Source organism: Nothobranchius furzeri, chromosome 4 (genome assembly GCF_043380555.1).
Source record: "Nothobranchius furzeri strain GRZ-AD chromosome 4, NfurGRZ-RIMD1, whole genome shotgun sequence".
Taxonomy (NCBI): Eukaryota; Metazoa; Chordata; class Actinopteri; order Cyprinodontiformes; family Nothobranchiidae; genus Nothobranchius; species Nothobranchius furzeri.
In genome coordinates, this window is record NC_091744.1 from 73,857,439 (window position 1) to 73,875,885 (window position 18,447).

An 18,447-nucleotide genomic window follows, 5' to 3' on the forward strand; every position below is an offset into this window, starting at 1 on the left:
TATAAACTGTTCCTGCTACAGATCTCGTGCTCCCTTCTGAGGATATTAGCATTCACATTACAGAAAAACAACATGTAGCACCAGGTGATGTTCATACATAGAACAGGTCTGGGATCGTGAATGTCACCGCAGTACAGTAAAGTCAAAAGTACAAAATGAGTAAGTTGATAGAATGTATGAAAAGGTGCACAAACAACCGTCCATGTTAGGAATGGCATGATTTAGTTCTTCAGAAGACTCAAATGTTTATGTAAGAAATGCAAACTGGGTTTTGTAAAACAACACGTGTTTTCAAGTATTCTTTTGGCTTTCTCCTTTATGGAAATGATATAAGTGTAATCTCTGATTTCTCCTAAATGCATCTGCCGTTCGTCCTCGCACTTGTGTGATAAAAACACGTACAAAGAAGACATAAAGTGACTATGGAAGTATTTAAAGATAGCATTTCACAGAAAAGAGCTGTGCAATCTCATTCACCATAATGAATTGTCTTAAACATTTAAAACTGAACATTTACAGACTCCTATTCACAGATACCCCCCACCCCCCTACCCCCCCTCAGTTAATAGACTCTGACGTGTCCTTCCTCAAAGGAATCTTGAAGCTGGGGAGTTTTTGGCCAAACAGCTGACTCAGAAGGTGATTCTGGGACTCCGCCGTCCGATACGACTTACTCTCCACCGACCTGACCCCCATCTTTGGCCTTGGTTTATTCAAAGAGTTGTTCACAGGAACTGAAGACACTTTAGATACAGGAGAATGCACAGATCTCCCAAGAGGTCCCTTTTTGAGTTTATAATCCCCATTTTGAGGCGTGATAATGTCGACTTTCTTTGGTGAGCAGCTTTCCAGCAAACCTCTTTTTGACTGCAAGCTCAGGCTCACATTCTTGCACTTGGAAACGAGTTTGTTGCTGACGACGTCGTCCCGTACCGAGGACAGCACGGGGTACTCGTGGCCTCCGTCGGACTTTCTTTGCAGGGAGGGGTTTGCACACTTATTCGGGCGAAATTTCTTTTTGGCTTTAGCGTCGACAGCTACGTTTTCCTGTGCAGCTGGAGATGAAACCCGCTGCAGAGCATGTGCAGATTTCACATCCTTCCTCCTCTTCTGCGGCTTCACCAAGTCCTCGTTTGTGGTGGATGCCAGGGGGGAAGCCTTGGTCGGGATGACCGGAGTTGCTTCTGCAGGCTTTGCACCGTTCATCACGGAGCTGGTTTTGGTTTTGTACGGCGTTGTAGCCGGGCTAGTGTTGTTTTTCACTTGACTGCTTTTCTGCTCACCACCATGAGATGATAACTGCTGTTTACTGTCATTAGAAGACAATGCGTGACGCCTCTGCTCATCCTCCTCCTGCTTGTTCGTCTCAGCAGCAGCTAATTCAGGCTTTGCAGACTCAGGCGTCTTCAGGAGGATTTGATTTCCTGTCGAGCTGACAAAAGAGTTCTCTGTAGCTGTAGGCGAATCTGTTTTACCTTCACTTTCAGTAAAGTCACCTTCCTTAGCTCTAACTACTTCCTCTCTCTCGCTGAAACTTTCTTTAGACCATGAAGTTTCCTCCGTTCTTATGCAGACTGACTCCTTCTCTTCTTTCACATTGCACGGTTCACTAACTGGTTCTTTGTCACCTGCTTTATCACGATCAGCCGAGAGAGATAAGTCAGCTTCATCCTCCTTGCTTGCAGCAGACTCTCCTAGTTGAGAGCATTCTGCAGAAACGTCCTCCATCTTCACACTCATGTTGTTTGTGTCGTGGTATTCGTTTGTGAACGTCTGAGTGGCGTCATCGACGGTGGACACCGAGCGCTTTGACGACTGTGCTTCACCGTTTTGATTTAAGTGCAGTGAGCTCAAACTGGCGATGCCGCTGTCTGGACTGTTTTCTGGCAAACTGTCAGAGAGAATTCTCCTCTTTTTACTTGCAGGCGAATCACATTCATCTTCTCTGGACGCTGACGCTTTGACAGGCCTGAGAACTCCCCGGAATTTGAAGATTTTGCTCCCCCCTGACAGGTGCTTCTCCATGTGCCGATCGAACTGCTCTTTCTTGGAGAAGGTGTAGTTGCAGGTGCTGCAGATGAAGGACTTTTTAATCACGTGCATGACGTCGGCACAGAGCTCGCAGGTGTAAAGCGTGGTGTGTTTGGAGTCCGGCTCGTCCGCCTCCTCGTGAGCTCTCTTCAGGTGCTCTTTGAGATCCTGGGCCTCCTGGTAAGAGACGGGGCACTTGTGGCACAGGAAAATCCTCTCCAGGTTGTGCACCACTAAATGCCTTTGGAGTTTGAAAGGTTTGGGGAACTGTTTACCACAGTGGTGGCAGTCTCTGGAGGGGTCTTTGCAGTTTGGGTGCATCTCTAGACTTTTGGGGGTTTCTGCCTTTTTCAGGAATTCAAGCGGGGTCAGCACACTCTGCTTCCCACTTCCTCCACTGCTGCTTTTGGTCTTATGCAGCTTAGTCTCAGTGCCATCTGCAGAAACCAGCCTTTCCTGGTCTTTGGTAGCTTTGTTGGACTCCCTGCTGGTTTTACTGGGACGCTGCTGCATGATTGAGGAAATAAAGTTCTTCACTGCTGTCTCTTGCATGAAACACCCTGGGAGACCCAACATGGAGCCTTGAGTCTGACCTCTCCTGGCAAACTGTGTGGCGTGCTCCCGTAGGTGCTCGTTGTACATCCACACATCTGATATCTCCTTCAGGCACATGCCACAGGTCCAGATACCCGTCTTGTTCTTGGCGTGTTTCTCCCTCAGGTGATCCCTCAGCTGCTCCCTGGAGCTGAACTTGCGCTGGACGCACATGTAACAGGTCGGAGGCGGAGAAGGGTTGTGGGAGAGTTTGTGAAAGTTCAGCTCACCCAGTGTGAGGAACCAAGTGAAACACACTTTACATTTGTACTGCTTGTCTTTGACCTTCATTCCTCCCTCTTGCCGTTTCTTGCCTCGCCGCTCCGACGCCTTTTTGGACTTTTCCTCATCTTTCCCGTCAGCGTCTCGAGCTTCGAGAGGCGGAGCTACGGAGATTTCTTTATCGGAGTCAAAGAACTGGATATCGGGAAGCTGGAATGTTGTGTTAATATTTTGGATGTCGATGCTGTGGAAGGTTTGTGGACCTTCTGGGGAACACAGTTTAGCCGTGCGGGGATCAGCTGGCACAGGACAGGACGGGCTCAGCGCTTCTTCTGGTTTACAAACGCCGGGCTCGGAGGTCAACGATGAGCCGTCGTTAAAGCCAACAAAGTCACTGGAGCCGCTCCATTCAGCTGTAGATTCATCAACAGTGCCCTCCAGAAGGTCCACCAGGTCGCCGCTGAGCTCTTTGACGGCGCTGCGATCATCCTGCTCATCACTCGGTTTACTATCAGCCTTCAAAGAACCGTTGTGGCACATGTTTAACATGATGGCATCATCAATGGAAATGGTCTTGTATTCACAGTGGCTGGTTTGGGTGTTGGAGGTCTGCTCAGCTTCCACGTACCCATCGTTGTGCTGCAGGAAGGCTTCAGGAGGAAGAAAGTCTCCAGTCAAGTCTGACTGCTGCGATAACTTTGGCCTTTTGTTTCTCTTGCTGTAAACCCTCGGGCACTTTTTCCTCTTCGCCTCCTCGTCTCTGGGGAAGAGCTGAGAGAAGGTGGTGTCGTCGTCGAGCAGGGCTCTGAGGTCCGGACTGATGCTGGGAGGACTGGGAGGGGAGGGGGGGTTTATATCAATGGAGGGGCTCTGTTTCCCCCCACACCTAACCTCTGTTGACACGTTTCCGAGAATCTCCAGGGCGAGGTTGTGCCTCGCTCCTGCTGCTTCACACATCTCTTCCACAAAGCACAGACTCTTCCTGGGCTCGTCACTTTCTCCAGTTATTTCCTTCTCTGATGTTTCTGCATTAACATCCACACACACGTCTAAATACGACATCTCCGGCGTGCTTGTACACTCCGTCGCCTCCGTGTCAGCGAACCGAATGTGCCCCACAGCTTCGCTGAGCGAATTAGCCACTTTTGTTGGAGTCCGGGTCGTGTTGTTAAGCGCTGCGTCTGAAGGAACACAGTGAGGGATTTCTTCTGTTCCAGCAGTTCTTCTGTCATTGATTTTTACCTCAGGGGACTCGCCTCGCTCCTGCAGCGTGCCGCTTTTGAATTCAGGAGTTATAGCTTGGAGAATGTCTGTTTTTAATATATTCAGCAGCTCATCAGAGAAGGGGTCAGGATTCAGCTCACTGTTCTTGTTCTTTCTAGCTTTGTTGTTCCTTTTTGTCTTTGCTGGCAGCGCAGAGTTTTGGTGGCTCGTCTCGTCTGCTGCCATCTCCTCAGTCGCCACCTCCTCCGGAACCGGCTCACCCTCTGCTGCTTTAGATACGAGGGAGCCGCTTATCTCAGGCAGCGCAACTATTTTTGTTGGGGAGCAAATGTGTGAATCGTCTTTAGGCCTTTTCTCTGTAGTTTGTGAAGCTTCATAAATCAGCGCGGCCCCCTGATGGTTTGGTGTTGCGCTCTGTGGGCCAACGCATTTCTCAGCTCTGACCGAATGCTTCATGGCCTTGTGTCTCTTTAAGCCGGGCACAGTTCTGAAACACATGAAACAAATCTCACAGAGCTCTTTACCCTGTGGATCACCGCTCGGCGTCTTCCTCGGCAGCGTTTCTTTGTGTGGCTGGTGAAGTGTTTGTTGCTTCTCTGATTGGTCCACTGGAAGGGGCTCGCCTTCACACACAAGTGGTTTAGAAGTGGGCAGATCTGCATCTGAAAGTTCGTTTTTGAGAAGGACGTCGTCTTCAGAAGAAGCCTTGTGATGATCAGCTTCAGTGTTTCTCAGGAGGAGGTCGGAGTGGATCTGCAAATCCTCAGCCTCTAAGCTCGTCTTCACGCCACCGTCTGAGGAATCCATTTGTTTCATCTCGTCTGTGAGACCCAAGGAAAAGCATGTGAACTTCAGAGGTTCATCTGATGGATCCAGTTTAGCTCTGGGATCCGCATTCAGCAACATTCCTGTTTCTGTTCTGGTTTGATCAAAAATCAGTGCAGAGTTGACGTTCAAGTCACATGATTCACAGTCATCTCCAGGTCGCTGCTGGGCGCTGAGGTTTTCCTCAGGTTTACTGGCAGGTGAGATGGGAATGTAGTCGTACTGATTCAGCGGCTGAGCTTCACCTGAGAGGACGTCGTAGTTCAGAGGGCTGAGCTTTAAATCATACATCAGATCGCTCTTTTCAAGTCCGCCTGTCACCTCCGGTGGTTCTGCCGCGCTGCTCACAGGAAGTGGAGAGGAGCCGACTGGTTCAGAGATTTTACACTCTGTGATCCTCAAGTCCAACTGAGGTGTGTCAACCAGACAGCAGTCGCTGTTTACAGCCTCTTTCAGATTTGGGTCGACATCTTTTAATTCATTTTCAGAGCCTTGATCAACATATTCATTAGAGCATTTATTTTTAGACCCACTCAAATCCTCTTCCGAGTCGAATTCCTGCACGGGTCGTGAAGGGGAGATTAATAAAAGAGGAGTGGCAGATGGGGCGGCTTCTAAAAAAATGCAGTGACTTTCTTCGGCTGCCTCTCTGCACGGGGAGTTTTGCTGACTTGCCATGAAATCAACAGGAAGATGCTCTTTGATGTCCTGAACATTCAGAATCTCCTCTTGTTTCTGCGCAGACTCGAAGTCCAGACCCACGCCAGCTTTCAACGACTCATTAAACTGAGCCATTTTGCAGGAATCGCTGTTAATGATGTCATCAGAGCGTGACAGGATCAACAGATTGCTTTGTCCCTCTGCAGACTGGGTGGCGTGGAGGGGTGAACAGCAGCTTTTTGCACTCGTTTTCACCATAATGGGGCCGCAGGGCTCGTCTACGGTGGCCATTTCTAACGATATGTTTGTTTTGCTGATTGTATTTAAAGGGCTGGAGGTTTTAAAGGGAGAAATTAAGCTCAGATTATCTTGTTTTGATGTTATTTCTCCAGCTGTGTTATCAGCTTTCAGTTCACTGGCTTGTGATGAGCTCATGTCTTCAGGTTTGTCACCAGACGACCGTTGCTCCAGCACAGCTTTAATCACATCAGCCATTTTTGTGTCATCCTCTTGAGTGGAGCCAGGCAGAGCCGGTGATGAAGGACGACCTTCAGGCTGGAGAGTGATCGACATTACCGCCTCTGCCTCCTCATCTGTAGGTGCATATTCTCTCACGTCGCTGCTGTTTAGAATAATTTGATTTAAATGATCTTCCGCAGACTTTCCAAAGAGGCACGAATGATGGGTCAGAGCACTCGAGCAGCGAGCAGACTCCGTGAACTGGCGGTTTGTGGCGATATCCTCTTCTGATGCGACTTTGGGCTCAGCCTTGTAATCCCCGTTTTCTGCGGGTTCACTTGGCGGCGGTGAAATTGGCTGGATGTGACCGACTGAAGGGTCACTCTCGTTGGAGAGAGACGACTGTGACTCATCGAGAATGAATTCAATTTCATCCTCCCGCTCATTGATATTTGGAAGCGATGAAATATTCTCCTCCGCGGTAATTGCTTCCTTTTCACAACGATCTTCTCTCCCAACTGCATCAGCGGCCTGACATTCACTCCTCTCGTGTTGTTGACTTGAGAGAGAGTTGACATTTGGACTCTGCTGTGCTGATATAACAGGTTCTTTTTTGAATACAGAGTCTGAAATCACCTCTAGGCTCTTCATGAGGGTTTCTGCGTATTGCTCCTGCTCTAGAATCTCCTCCTTTGTTTCAGCAGGTGTCTCCTTTTCCGTATTTCTCCCTGGTAGTTTTGGGTCGTGATGGAGCGGTTTGTGTTTTTGTGCTGCCGGTTCATTGTGATCCGGGATTTCGGGGCTGTGATTCTCTTCCATTAGCTCAAACTGGAACTCTCCGGGCCACGTGAGGTCCGCTTCAGTGAAAGGCTCCGGAGGCATCCTGGAAACAGGTGGATCCATTCTTTGCTCTGGGCATTTTACGCTCTCCTCGCCTAGATGTAAAGGTGAAAACTTGCTCATTTGCAGCTGCTTGGGGGCATCCTGATCCAGCAGAGGCGGACTTTTCAACTTAGTCGTCTGCAGCTGGTTTTCAAGCTCGTTCACGATTCTCTTGATCTCCAGCTCGTCCTCTGATACGCAGCTGCTGAGAGTCGCACTGTAGTCAATAATTTTTTCTGGCAGAGAAAGAGGAATGTGGTTGTAGTCAGACTTCTTTTCATTTGGTTTTTCAGAGCTGCTTTTATACGGAGCTATCACATCTTGTAGCGCGGGGTGAACCATGAGGTTCCAGTCTCTTTGCTCCATAAAAGAAGAAAAAGACGACACAAACTCTTCCTTTTTCTCAGCCGCAGTCTCTAAAGAGGGGAAACCCTCTTTGTGAACGGGGTGCTCGGAGTAAAGGCTGCTGTCAAATCCCGTAAGGTCCCCAAATATTGATGAGGTGTCAAAAGAAAGCGGTGACTTCATGAGGCCTTGCTCCTGGTCCAGTGGGTAGGGCATGAGGTGGAGTGCATCTTTGTGGGTCTCAGTCGGGGACAGACACACCTCATCCATCAAAGATGTGCAAAGAGATGGCGGTCTGGGTGTGTCTAGGTCACTGACTGAAGTAATGGCCTCCTTCACCATGCAGACACCATTACTCTGTTTCTCCAATGTGGCGGCGCCCGATAGCTTGGGCTGGGTGGCGTGTGACTCGTCTTCTCTTTTGCCCTTTGTGTCACCGTTGAAGTCAGAATCGTTGGTGATAGTTGGATCCTGTGAATCAGCCTCTAATGTCCTGTTATCTGTGCTGCTGCTGAACTCTGTTGGTTCCTCTGGCATCCGTTTGTCGGCTCTTTGTTGGATGTTTCTGCCAGGTTCTTTTTTTGGAGACATGAGTTTTTCTTTTGATTTTGTTTTAGAGTTCTTCAACGCGTCTCTTGCTTTTTGGGAGGACTTCAGCCGATCAGCAGCTTCTGAATTGGACTGATTTTTCTTCAGGTCTTCAGAACTTTCTCTGTTATCAGAAGCAACGGCCTTGTCGGCGTTGTATTTCTTGACAGACTTGGTGAATGTCAGTGCTAGCGTGCTGGACTCCTTAAATAACTTCTGCAGGGTAGACCTGTCGTGGCCTTTCTGCTCTGGAGACTCTTTCCTTTTGTCCGTCCTCTTCTCGCTGTCTGAGTCGGTGCGATCAGTGCTTTTGGGGCTGTTGATGCCATCGCTGGAAACACTCACGGATGTGCTGAGGTCGCTGCTTGTGGACGACCTGCTGCCTCTCCTGCCGAGTCTCTGGTGAGAACCAGGTTTCTCAGGTGTGAGCGACAACTCCTCGCTTTTTTTCATCTCAAAGCACTCCTTGGACTCTTGTCTCCACACCGCCTGGTCTCGCTCGCTCCTGGCGCGCCATTTACACTGTTTGGTGTACGTGTATTTGCAGCGGCTGCTTTGATTCAGCCGGCCCTGGCTCGCTATCTTCACCGGCTCGCATTCATCATCCGAGTCTGAGACGTAGTCGTACTCTCCAAAAGCAGGATTCTGCACCGCGGGGGTGAGCCTCTCCATCACTAAGGAGAACTGGAGATTTTTAGTTCCTTTAACATGCAGCTTGTGCAGTTTGTTTTTTTGCTGAACTATTTTGTGAATCAGCTCTTTGCTCCAGGTGCCCCCTCCGGTGCTTTTCCTCTTGCTTTCTCTAGCAGCGGGTTTGGAGTTTGGAGATGTGGAGGCCTGTGAGGGCACTGACCCGAGAAGCGCAGCGTTGTCCTGAAAGCTTTTTAAACCACAGCGCTCAGAAAACTTGCTGGATAACAGGAACCTTTGTGTGTTTGTGTTTTTGTCCTCATTCTTACACAGCTCTCTCGCCTCCTTCACTTTGCTCTCCTGTTCCCACGTCTTCTCCCTCGAGGCGATTCTTGAATTTTTATGAGAGGCTTCTTTTTTCTCGTCTTCTCCCAAACTTGCGGACGTTTTCTCCTGGCTCTCAGCATCGGAGTCGTAACCATACTTTCCCTGCGTGAAAGATCTGTTGTCGGCGGCTTGTTTGTTTTTGCTCTCAAAGGCAACAGACTCTTTTGTTTTCAGACATTGCTTGCTTGATGATGTTTTGACAGTGGTGAGGTCATCATCAACAAAGGCATCAATGAAGCTGCTGTCTATCTCAGCGTTGTCTGACTGATAGCCCGATAGTCCATTCAGAGCTTCTGTTATCAAGCTGTCTAGTTTAGCATCCTCCGTTTCCAGCTCTGGGAGAGGAATGGGAAGGTTTCCAGGACTGGAGAACAAATTCAGCTTCAGTGGGTCATCTTTACTGTCTCCTTTTGTTTCGTTTTCAGAAATCAGCTCTCCGTTTTTGTTGAGGCCCAACAAGGACAGGTGAAGGTCAGATGGACATATCGACAGAGAAACGTCGGCTGGAGCTGCTTTAACTGGTTCTGTGTGAAACTTTCTATTGTCCTCCATCTTTGGTACGTCTTTGAGGTCATCCTGTGAGAATGCGTGCTGCGCACAATACCTCTTGTGGCCTAAAAATGAAGGCATGTTGTTGAAGTTCTGTTTGCACTGTTTGCATGTCAGGATCAGATCAAGCTGATCCAGGTACGCCGTGGCTAACGAGCTGGCCAAGAGCGGGTGTTCAGTGTAGGGAGGAGGAGGCTGGTGATGCTCCACACCAAAACTGTCCACGTAGCCCTTACTGCCATCCATAGATGTCTTTGGGTGGGTGTGGTTTTGCAGACAACCCATCATGTCTTCTTTGGGTCTGTCTGGCATGTAGGGAACAGTTCGAGGGGGATCGGAATGAAACTGGTGAGAGGTGCTTAGGTGGTCTGAAGGTATCTGAGCTTTACCTTGGTAAAACGGGTGAGGCGGGGCAGATATTGACAGCTGGCTTTCATCTGAGCTGAGGTTTACTGGGCTGGTGGATGCTGGAGAGAGGGAGGAGCAGGTGCTGCTAGGTGCGTGGTTATGAACGGGGGAGGGTAGAGGGGACTCATAGGGGGACACCCTCATAAGCCCCATAGGTGAGACCTGCAACGGCGGGTAACTGTAGTGTCTCGACGGCGCCGCTGTGAGAGACTGATTCAGTCCAAAGTATGCAGACTTATTCTTGGACTCACACAGCTGTGCGTGGCTCATCTCAAATTTAAATGCTGAGACGGAGTTAGCCGCGTGCTTCACGGTCTCCTGTCTTTGGGTTGAGAGTCCGTCAGCACCTCTGCTGCTCTGGAACAGACTGGGGCTTTTTACGGAGTTTGTTTTATGCGATTTGCTCTCATCCTGCCAGTCAGACGAGGACACGATGTAGGCCAGTTTCTGATTACTCATCTGCCTTGATGACTCCATCCTGTTCGCTGGCATGGCAGCGCTTGGCCGAATCTGCTGCCAGGGCATTTTGCTGCTCTTGGACGAGTTTGGCCTGTGGTCGACGGCCACCTGGCTATGAAACTGAAACTTCTCGTTCATATCAGCGTACTGAACTGTGTTTTGATCAGCTGGTGGATATGTCTTATTAGGCCCCTCCCATGAGTGCGGTAACCTGTTCAGAGCGTTATTAGTGATACTTTTATCAAAAGGCATTGAGCCTGTGCAAATGGTACCGACTGTAGGACTGTTAAACGTTCTGTTGGGAAAGTGCATTGGAGAGCCAGGACCTTGTGAGATAGTCCTTGTGTGTGCTCCACCTTGCATAAGCGTTCTTTGGCTGACAGCTGTGTCTTTAGGGTGACAGTTTCTTTTACTCCCAGAGGTGATGGCTGCATCTTGACTGTCTGCCTGTGCGGTGTTCTCTGTGCTCTCAGCTAGAGCGGGCTTCCCCGGCTCTGACTGCTGTGAGCCGGAGCTGTCACTGCTGGGTGAGTCTTCTCTCAGATTCCTGGGACACTGGATGGATGAAGCCACCGCTGGAATAAACTGGGACTGCGGGGGATGGGGATAAGAGCTTCTATCCTCTAGCTGAAGTTCATTAGTGAACTGAGGGCTGTTCTGAGCGATGCTCTGCCCCTCTCCTGGTGCAAAGGGAAAAGAGTTGTGGGTGGTGTGAACAGAGCCCAGTGAAGAGTTTGTAAGGTCCTGGGCTTGGGGGTTCTGTTCACAGGGAAAGGAGTCAGATGCGGGTTGTTCCAGTAAGTGATATCCATACTGAAATGGACCGGGCATAAAGGCATTTGCCTTACTGGTTTCTGTGAGGGATGTGGATTTTTGTGATGAAATCCCATAATTAGCACCGTTAAAAGTCCTCTCAGGAGATTGCCACGCGTTTGAGCCGCCCAGCTGACAGTCTGTCAGGATGAGCTGGCCACCGGGCTGTGCACTGCTGTTCTCCATTGATGGTTGCTGCTGTGACAGAGGTGGGTGTGGGTGGGATGCTGCTCCACTCGAGGAACCCAGTGGATGTGAGGTATAGCTTGGAGAGGTAATGTTAGGGGAATTCTCCTGGAAGAAGCGACTGTAGCTGAGTTCTTCTTGCTGAAGTTCAACCTCTCTCTCTGGCACACTGGGAACGTGGAACCTGTAGCTGCCCGACGCTGGGCCACGACTGGTTTCCAACTGCTTGGGTGGCAGAACTTTCTGTTGGGGGTAGGCAATGCCAACAGTGCGTGGATTTGTAATGCTTAGTCTGTACAGCTGCTGTGGGTTTCCACGCTCTGTCTTTCCTGACCGCTTCCCCTTCTCTCGGCTGCGGCCCTTCCCACTCGGTGACTGGGGACTACCTTTCCCACTTGACCAAGTCCTGTCAGTGGCAAATTTAGTTCTGTTCTGCAGTGATCTGAAATCTATCTTTCCCGTCTGCTGTGGCCGAATGACAGCTTCACGCTGCTGAGGACAGTCCCGTTCTTTCTCTACGTTTTCAGCTTTGGCCTCTCTGCTGTTGAGTCTGGCCTCAGTGCCTGTGTTTGAAAAGTGCTCCAAAGACCCCTTTGTGGTTGTTTCACTCTGCTGTTCCAGTGCCGTACCCTCATCCTGCAGTTTGGACTCAGCATCCAGCTCTTTGACTGTATGCATCCGCTGGGTCTCTCCTGCCATGGTGCACAGTCTGTGCTGTGAAGGCCTGGTTCTCAGAATTGCTATCTGGGAGTCAGGGACCTCATCTTCTGGACAATGGGATTTAGTAGGCGTCCAGTGGCAGGAACTGCAGAAACAGGGCTGCTTGATGCAAGCTCATCTCCTCCCCCTCATTGTGGATTAAGGATCTGGCACTGAAGCAATGCAGATCTGAAAAAAGAAAGAACAACAAAAGATAATATTAAAAACGTGTTTTTACATTATAAACTTCTAAATTAAAACACAGTAACTTATTAAATATGAATCATGCTAAAGTTTGAAACACAAAACTACATTTGAAAATAATTATTCATCTTAAAAATACAGATTGTCACTATTATATAATTTGTAAAGAATTTATGCAAAAAGCATCATATTTCAAATATATGTTAGCACACACACACACACACACACACACACACACACACACACACACACACACACACACACACACACACACACACACACACACACACACACACACACACACACACACACACACACACACACACACACACAGTTTTGACAGTTTGTACAAATAAAAAAGTTCCTTATTTCTGCCAGCAGAGGGCACTATTGCATCAGAGCACCAGAGTTCTGAAGAAGTGCGATGACTCATTGGTTCAAAATAAAAAGTATATTCATATTCATCCTTTAAAAAATTATTTATTATTATTTAAATTTTTGACAGGAAGGGCAGCGGATTGCCACCTGATCGTGCATCACAGTCAAGTTCTTGAACATAAACAGGCAGAAGAGTCCAGCTGAACTTTGAAAAGATGACTTCCAATACAGGTCTGAATATGAGAAAAATACAGTCCATGAATCCAGAAAAGTTTGCCAGTAAATGAATCACAGGCTTCTTAAAAGCAGGGACACAATGCCACAGTGTTCTGCTGCTGCAGAGGGCTTCGGGTTTAGATCAGGGAGGAAGATCGAGGATTAGTCAGCCAGCTCTTGGACAGTGAGAACTCAGAGCATACGGATGTTCACTGCCTTTCTCTCAAGCATCCCAGACACAGCTTCTCAGCTTTTGAATTTATTTTGACCTTTGGCTTCCTTTGAGCAAAATGAAGCCAGGAGTTAGCACCAAAATGTAATTTCTAGGCCTGGTTACTAAAGTCCCATCTAATGTTCCTGTTTGCCTCCCCCGGGTGTTGCCGGCACCGGAGGAGACATGTGGTTGGAGTGGCAACAATTTATCTCTATTTCAGCTACTGTCCATCACACTCAAGTTGTGGTTTTCCTGGGAAAAAGTCTTTATCTAAAGAAGTGAGCACTAATTTCATGATTTAATCCCAGTCCTTCAGTATAAAAGTCTAGCATGTGAGCACTGCTGCACTGGGCCTCTCCCTCAGGCAGTGGCTGCTCAGAGGACTGTCAAACACACCTGCTGTGAGATTCGTTTGCTGGTCTGCACCAGAAATTTCCAGACCATTTGAGAACTGGTCAAATGTGCAAAGATAAAAAGATGCTGTAAATATATTCAACCTCATAAATCTCTCGGGAGGTTGTTTTTAAAATTTCTCCGGGTCATTTTGGGCTCAGCACTTGATTTTGTTTCCTTTCAGAAAGGCTCTTTATCAGTCCAGAGGATTACCAGCTAGTTCATGGTAGTGCAGGAGCAGGATTATGGGAATGGATCTGAGTTTGTTCTACTGCATTTTCCACTTTTAGGTAAAGTACCTGTCTTTTGGGCTTTTCAGTAATAAACCGCTACATGGCAACTATGTGAAATAGGCCAAGAAAGTCTTATTTTATAAAAATACAAACTCAAACTTCTGTCTTTGTTCTTAGAGGAACCTGCTCTGGTGTGTTTCCTTGTCTCATCCTGCGGTAAACCTCCTGGAGATATTTAACAGTTTGAGAGGGAAGCTTGAAGCTGAGACCCGCCCGGGTTTGGGTCTGGTTGTGAAAAATCACATCCCCTTTACATTTCTGCAGGATCTGAAAGCCAGTGTCTGCTGCTATCTGTGCCACCGGTCGGGGGGATGGGGGTTGAGGCCCTGCCAGGAGCTCCAGCGGGTACTGCTTGATCCGGCTCTGCAGAGTCAACAGTCACAATCATAAATCACTGCTCCGATTGAGTACGCCTAGACTCAGGGTTGTGGTTTGGGCCTCTGAATGAATGCCTCCAACAACAAAAAGAGGAGTATGAGTATCACGGGGACCTTAGAGAAGTAGCACCAAAGCCTGAGCTGTCAGCTTGCAAAGAGTTAGAGGTCATTGATGTCCGTGCGGAAGCCTTCTCCACTTCCCCTGCAGTCGGGTGCAGCTCGGTAAATCTTCCCCTGCATCAGCTCGCTCTGCACGAATCAGAACTGCTTCACACGCCGAGACTCGATGGCAGATTAGACTCAGTGGTGCCTTTCACATTGCCTTGTTCAATTTCATCTTGAAAAGCATAAATTGGTGTTGGACTGCATACAAAGAAATCCTGGCGGTGACAAAATTGCAAGCTGGGCACAACCCGATATCAAATCCTCAGCGGCTGGGCTAAAATTTGTTACATAAACTTGTGTTTTAGTGGGGTTTTACAAGTCAATTAAGACTGTGTGTATGTGTGTTCTTTAGGCTCTTGTCAAATCCCCAAGCTTCTCAAACGGCGGCGCCCCATATGGCTCAGCCACAACACCACCCTGACGCGTGAGACTGCTGAGTGCTTCAGAACTGGTGCATTTGTGGTATAAACCCATATAAAGACGTTTTTTTTTTCATTCTCTCTTCTTCATTACTTTAACAGCGGTTTGTGTTGGTTACTCACAGGAATGAGGGAGTAGGTAAAAGGTGCTTAAATTAGACGTCAATTTCCTGAAAGCCCTTTTCCTGTTGCTTTTGTGCAGGATGTATGCGGTGTTGGATTGCGTGAATAAACGGTGGTAGCTTTGTGAAAATCACTGTTCATTCATCACATTCCTGACTTATGTAAGCGCTCTTGCACTTTCTATTTTTGTGCAGTAATGCCCCTAAATCAGCTCCATCTTTTCTTAAAAGTGTCACAATATATCTAAAAAAAGAGTGACACTTGGGTAGATGCTACCTAAACTGCTCCATCCTGAGGAGAAAAATCCCAACCCGCTCTTAAAAACAATGGTTTCCTTCATAATAACCCCATTTTTTTTTTGCTATTTTCATCTTTTCCAGATGCTTGCACGCCTAAATATCATCACAAAGTGTTCTCAGACATCAGAGAGAAGGAGAAGACGGATGAAGATGAGAGATGATGAGGTCAGAGACGATGGGGAGGAGAGGAAATACAGGGAATGCTATTAGAGAGTGGCGAAATGGTACAAGGTTACAGAAAACAAAAAGAGAGGTGGAGGGAGGGGATCAGGTGGCATAATGAAAACGCTCTGACCGCTCTCCTCACACCTCTTCCAGCACACGTGGTCCAGCAAAGGGAAAGTACAGCGTGAATGGCTGGCCCCGGGCCCGCACTGCCGGGGCCCGCCGCCAAAACCTCGGTCAGCTTGCCTGCCTGCTCTTCTGTATTTTTGGAAACATCTATTATGCAAGCACTTCGCCTTTCAGATCTCAGCGCTTATATCAGTTTGAAGGCAAAGAGGAGGAGGAGAGATGAGTGCCAGTGAGTCCGGCTCACTTTCCCAACCCGAGCGCCGCACAGCTATTAAAACAGAAGCTCTTGATGTGGACGTGTGAACAGCGGCGGCAGCTCCGTTGTTTTAAACCTTCGTCTATCCGTTTAGAAAGACGATAATTAATGAGCTGTCGGCTTTCAGTGCCGGTGACGTTTTGTCAGAAGCCTTCAGAATATTTCAAAGATGTCTCGACACTTGAAGTGAAACAGTGAGCACAGTTATACTTCCACCCAAACCCCACCCTTCACACGATGCGGTTAACTGCTCAGAAGGGAAGATGCAGGGAGCAGGAGTGTGTGTGTGTGTGTGTGTGTCTAAGGGGTTTCAGCGTGTAATTCCAGAGGCTCCCCTCACCCCCACCCAAGATTTTCCTCCCCCTCAAACAAACTTTTTTTAAACCGCTGGATTTTGGACTCAGTCTGTTTCCATATTGCAAACCACGACATTCCTCAAACATGATGGAATCTTTGTTTCAGAGCATTTAAAGGTTATTTTTTCCTATTTTTGACCCAAATTTCCAGGATTTCTGCACATCTATGGAATATTACTTGTGTGGCCGTAAAAGAAGGGATGAGATCGTGAAACATGACTAAGTAGATAAGGATATTAAGGAACGGGTGACCTGGGCAGAACTTCCTGGCTCCTATAACCACAGTAATCTCATCCTTAATGGACAAAATCCTTCATTCAGGTGTTATTCTTCCTAAAATCAGTTTTCAGTGAGTCAATATTTGCTTGTCTGGGCAAAAGTATTTGGTTGCCTTTTAAAATCATCAGGATTTGATTAAATGTGAATGAAACTCGGAGGTAGAATGAGACAAGTGCTCAGCAGCCTCCAAAGTAATTACTGTGGTGATGTCTGGGGTTGCACTACTGCTCATGGGGGTGAGTTTAATCAGGGTACACTTAGTAATATGCCACACACCAAGAAGACAAAAAAAATCTAAACCTGACCAGTAAAAGCTGCTCATGTTCACACATTGGTTTTGGATTTACAAAATAAAAGCTACAGAAAAATGTGACTTAAACTTCTGCTGGTTTGAGTAGAGAAGCATGACCAATGCAATTTTTAAGAAATCATCTATTATTTTATTTTTATTCTATTGACAAGTTCATCTTGTGTCCTCATGGAGGGTGCCATCAGCTGGCACGCTGCTGCTAACCACATACCACTCTCCCTCTCCGGATAATAACATTTTACTTTCTTTAACACAGAATGTGCTACTACTAGTTTACCTGTTGAATTAATTATAGATTCACTAGGATAAATACAGTAAAGTTCATCTCTTACTAAACAGAATATTTACTTAGAAATCACAATGTAGCCATAGAAATACTACCTGGTATTTATATTGTGTGTGTGTGTGTGTGTGTGTGTGTGTTTGTGTGTGTGTTCTATCTTCTCGATTCTCAGTGAGTCGTAGCATGAGCCAGGATCCTCTGGAGGTTCCTTCCTGTTAAAAGGGAGTTTTTCTCTCCACTGTCGCTGCATGCTTGCTTAGTATGAGGATTGCTGTAAAGTCACTGACTCCAGTCAGTGACTCGATGCAACCTGCTGGGTTCCTTATATAGGAAACTTTTTACTGATTGGCTTAACGAACGGACCTGTATTGGGATGTTTACTGTGTGAAGTGCCTTGAGACGCCTCGCTGTGATTTGGCGCTGTATAAACAAACTTGTATTGAATTGAATCTTTATTTGGCAGTTGAAGCCAAATATGTAAATGTTAGTTTGAATTTTTCAAATCTCCCTAAAACCCACAGGCCTGATGTTTCACGAGCCATGTTGGGATCCCAGCTCCCGCTTTGAGATCCGCTCCTCCGACAGCCTCGTTGTTAACATGTTCAAATATTGAGTTTTGCAAGTAATGAGTGAATAAAATGAGTGAAACTAGTGAAAATATTTAATAAACATGGGTCTTTTTTGACCCTGCAGGGATCCTATAGAATCGGATATATCTGCACACTAATGCAGCTACACATTATACCAGCTTCATGAACAGCATCAGTCAAAAGTTTGGACAATGTTTATTTAAAATGAGTGGATGTGTCCAGAATTGTGCTTCAGTTCACTCTTAAACACCTCAACGGCTCATTTCTGTTCATTTTCTCATTATTTTCCCGGTGCGTGTGTTTCTGTCCTCATGATGTTTGACCCTGGTTAATAAGGTGACGTCTGCAGGTGACAACAGTGTCTTTTTGTCTGCCTTATCAGAGCAGCAGCAGGCTTTCTTTTAGCCACAGATGAATAGCCATGATCTAAGCATGTCATTAGAGCGGTTAGGCTCTAATTTGCATATTAATAGGTCTAAATATGCAAAAAATAGATACATTACTAATATATTAAGAAAAAAACAAGTAGTTTTGAATTTAAATGTTTTGAATATGTGATTTTAATGATAAACGTTTCAGTTTTAGAGGTTAAATCCGCTCATATTTATCTCTCAGCATTGGTTTAAAGGCAACAAATCACAGTGTTATTCTAAAATGGTCAGCGGGTCTGAAATATTAAATCTAAATGTGATGGATGGACCCACCCCCTCAACATATGTAAACAAAGAGCCAGGGTAAAAAGTTGGAGAAGCGTTTGAAGCGCACGCTACGAGGAAACAGTCAATCTTTGGTTTAAATTGTCCATCAAATCGCTGAGGAGAACTGAAGCAGCAAACGACAGCAGAGACTGAAATCTCTCACATTCTCACCAGTTCAGCTGCGTTGGATCAAGGGGGAACTGTTTAGCTACAGAACGACATTTTTACCAAACAGAGATGACACTTTTGTCTGAATTGACATCAACACACCTACAAGAGCTGCAGCTTAATGAACTCTGTGTTTATCTTGAATCTCATGTGAACATCTTGGCTGTTACA

General features: G+C 47.1%; 1 protein-coding gene across 1 annotated transcript in view; it reads right to left on the reverse strand.

The window, feature by feature from the left end:
• Positions 1-450: 450 nt before the first annotated feature.
• znf469 (zinc finger protein 469) overlaps positions 451-18,447 on the reverse strand; it is a 43,068-nt gene continuing 25,071 nt past the window's right edge. Inside the window, exon 2 of the mRNA XM_015964791.3 lies at positions 451-12,150. Within this exon, the coding sequence (XP_015820277.3) occupies positions 559-11,961 (11,403 nt within the window). The 5' untranslated portion in view covers positions 11,962-12,150 and the 3' untranslated portion in view covers positions 451-558. The remainder of the gene's footprint in view (positions 12,151-18,447) is intronic.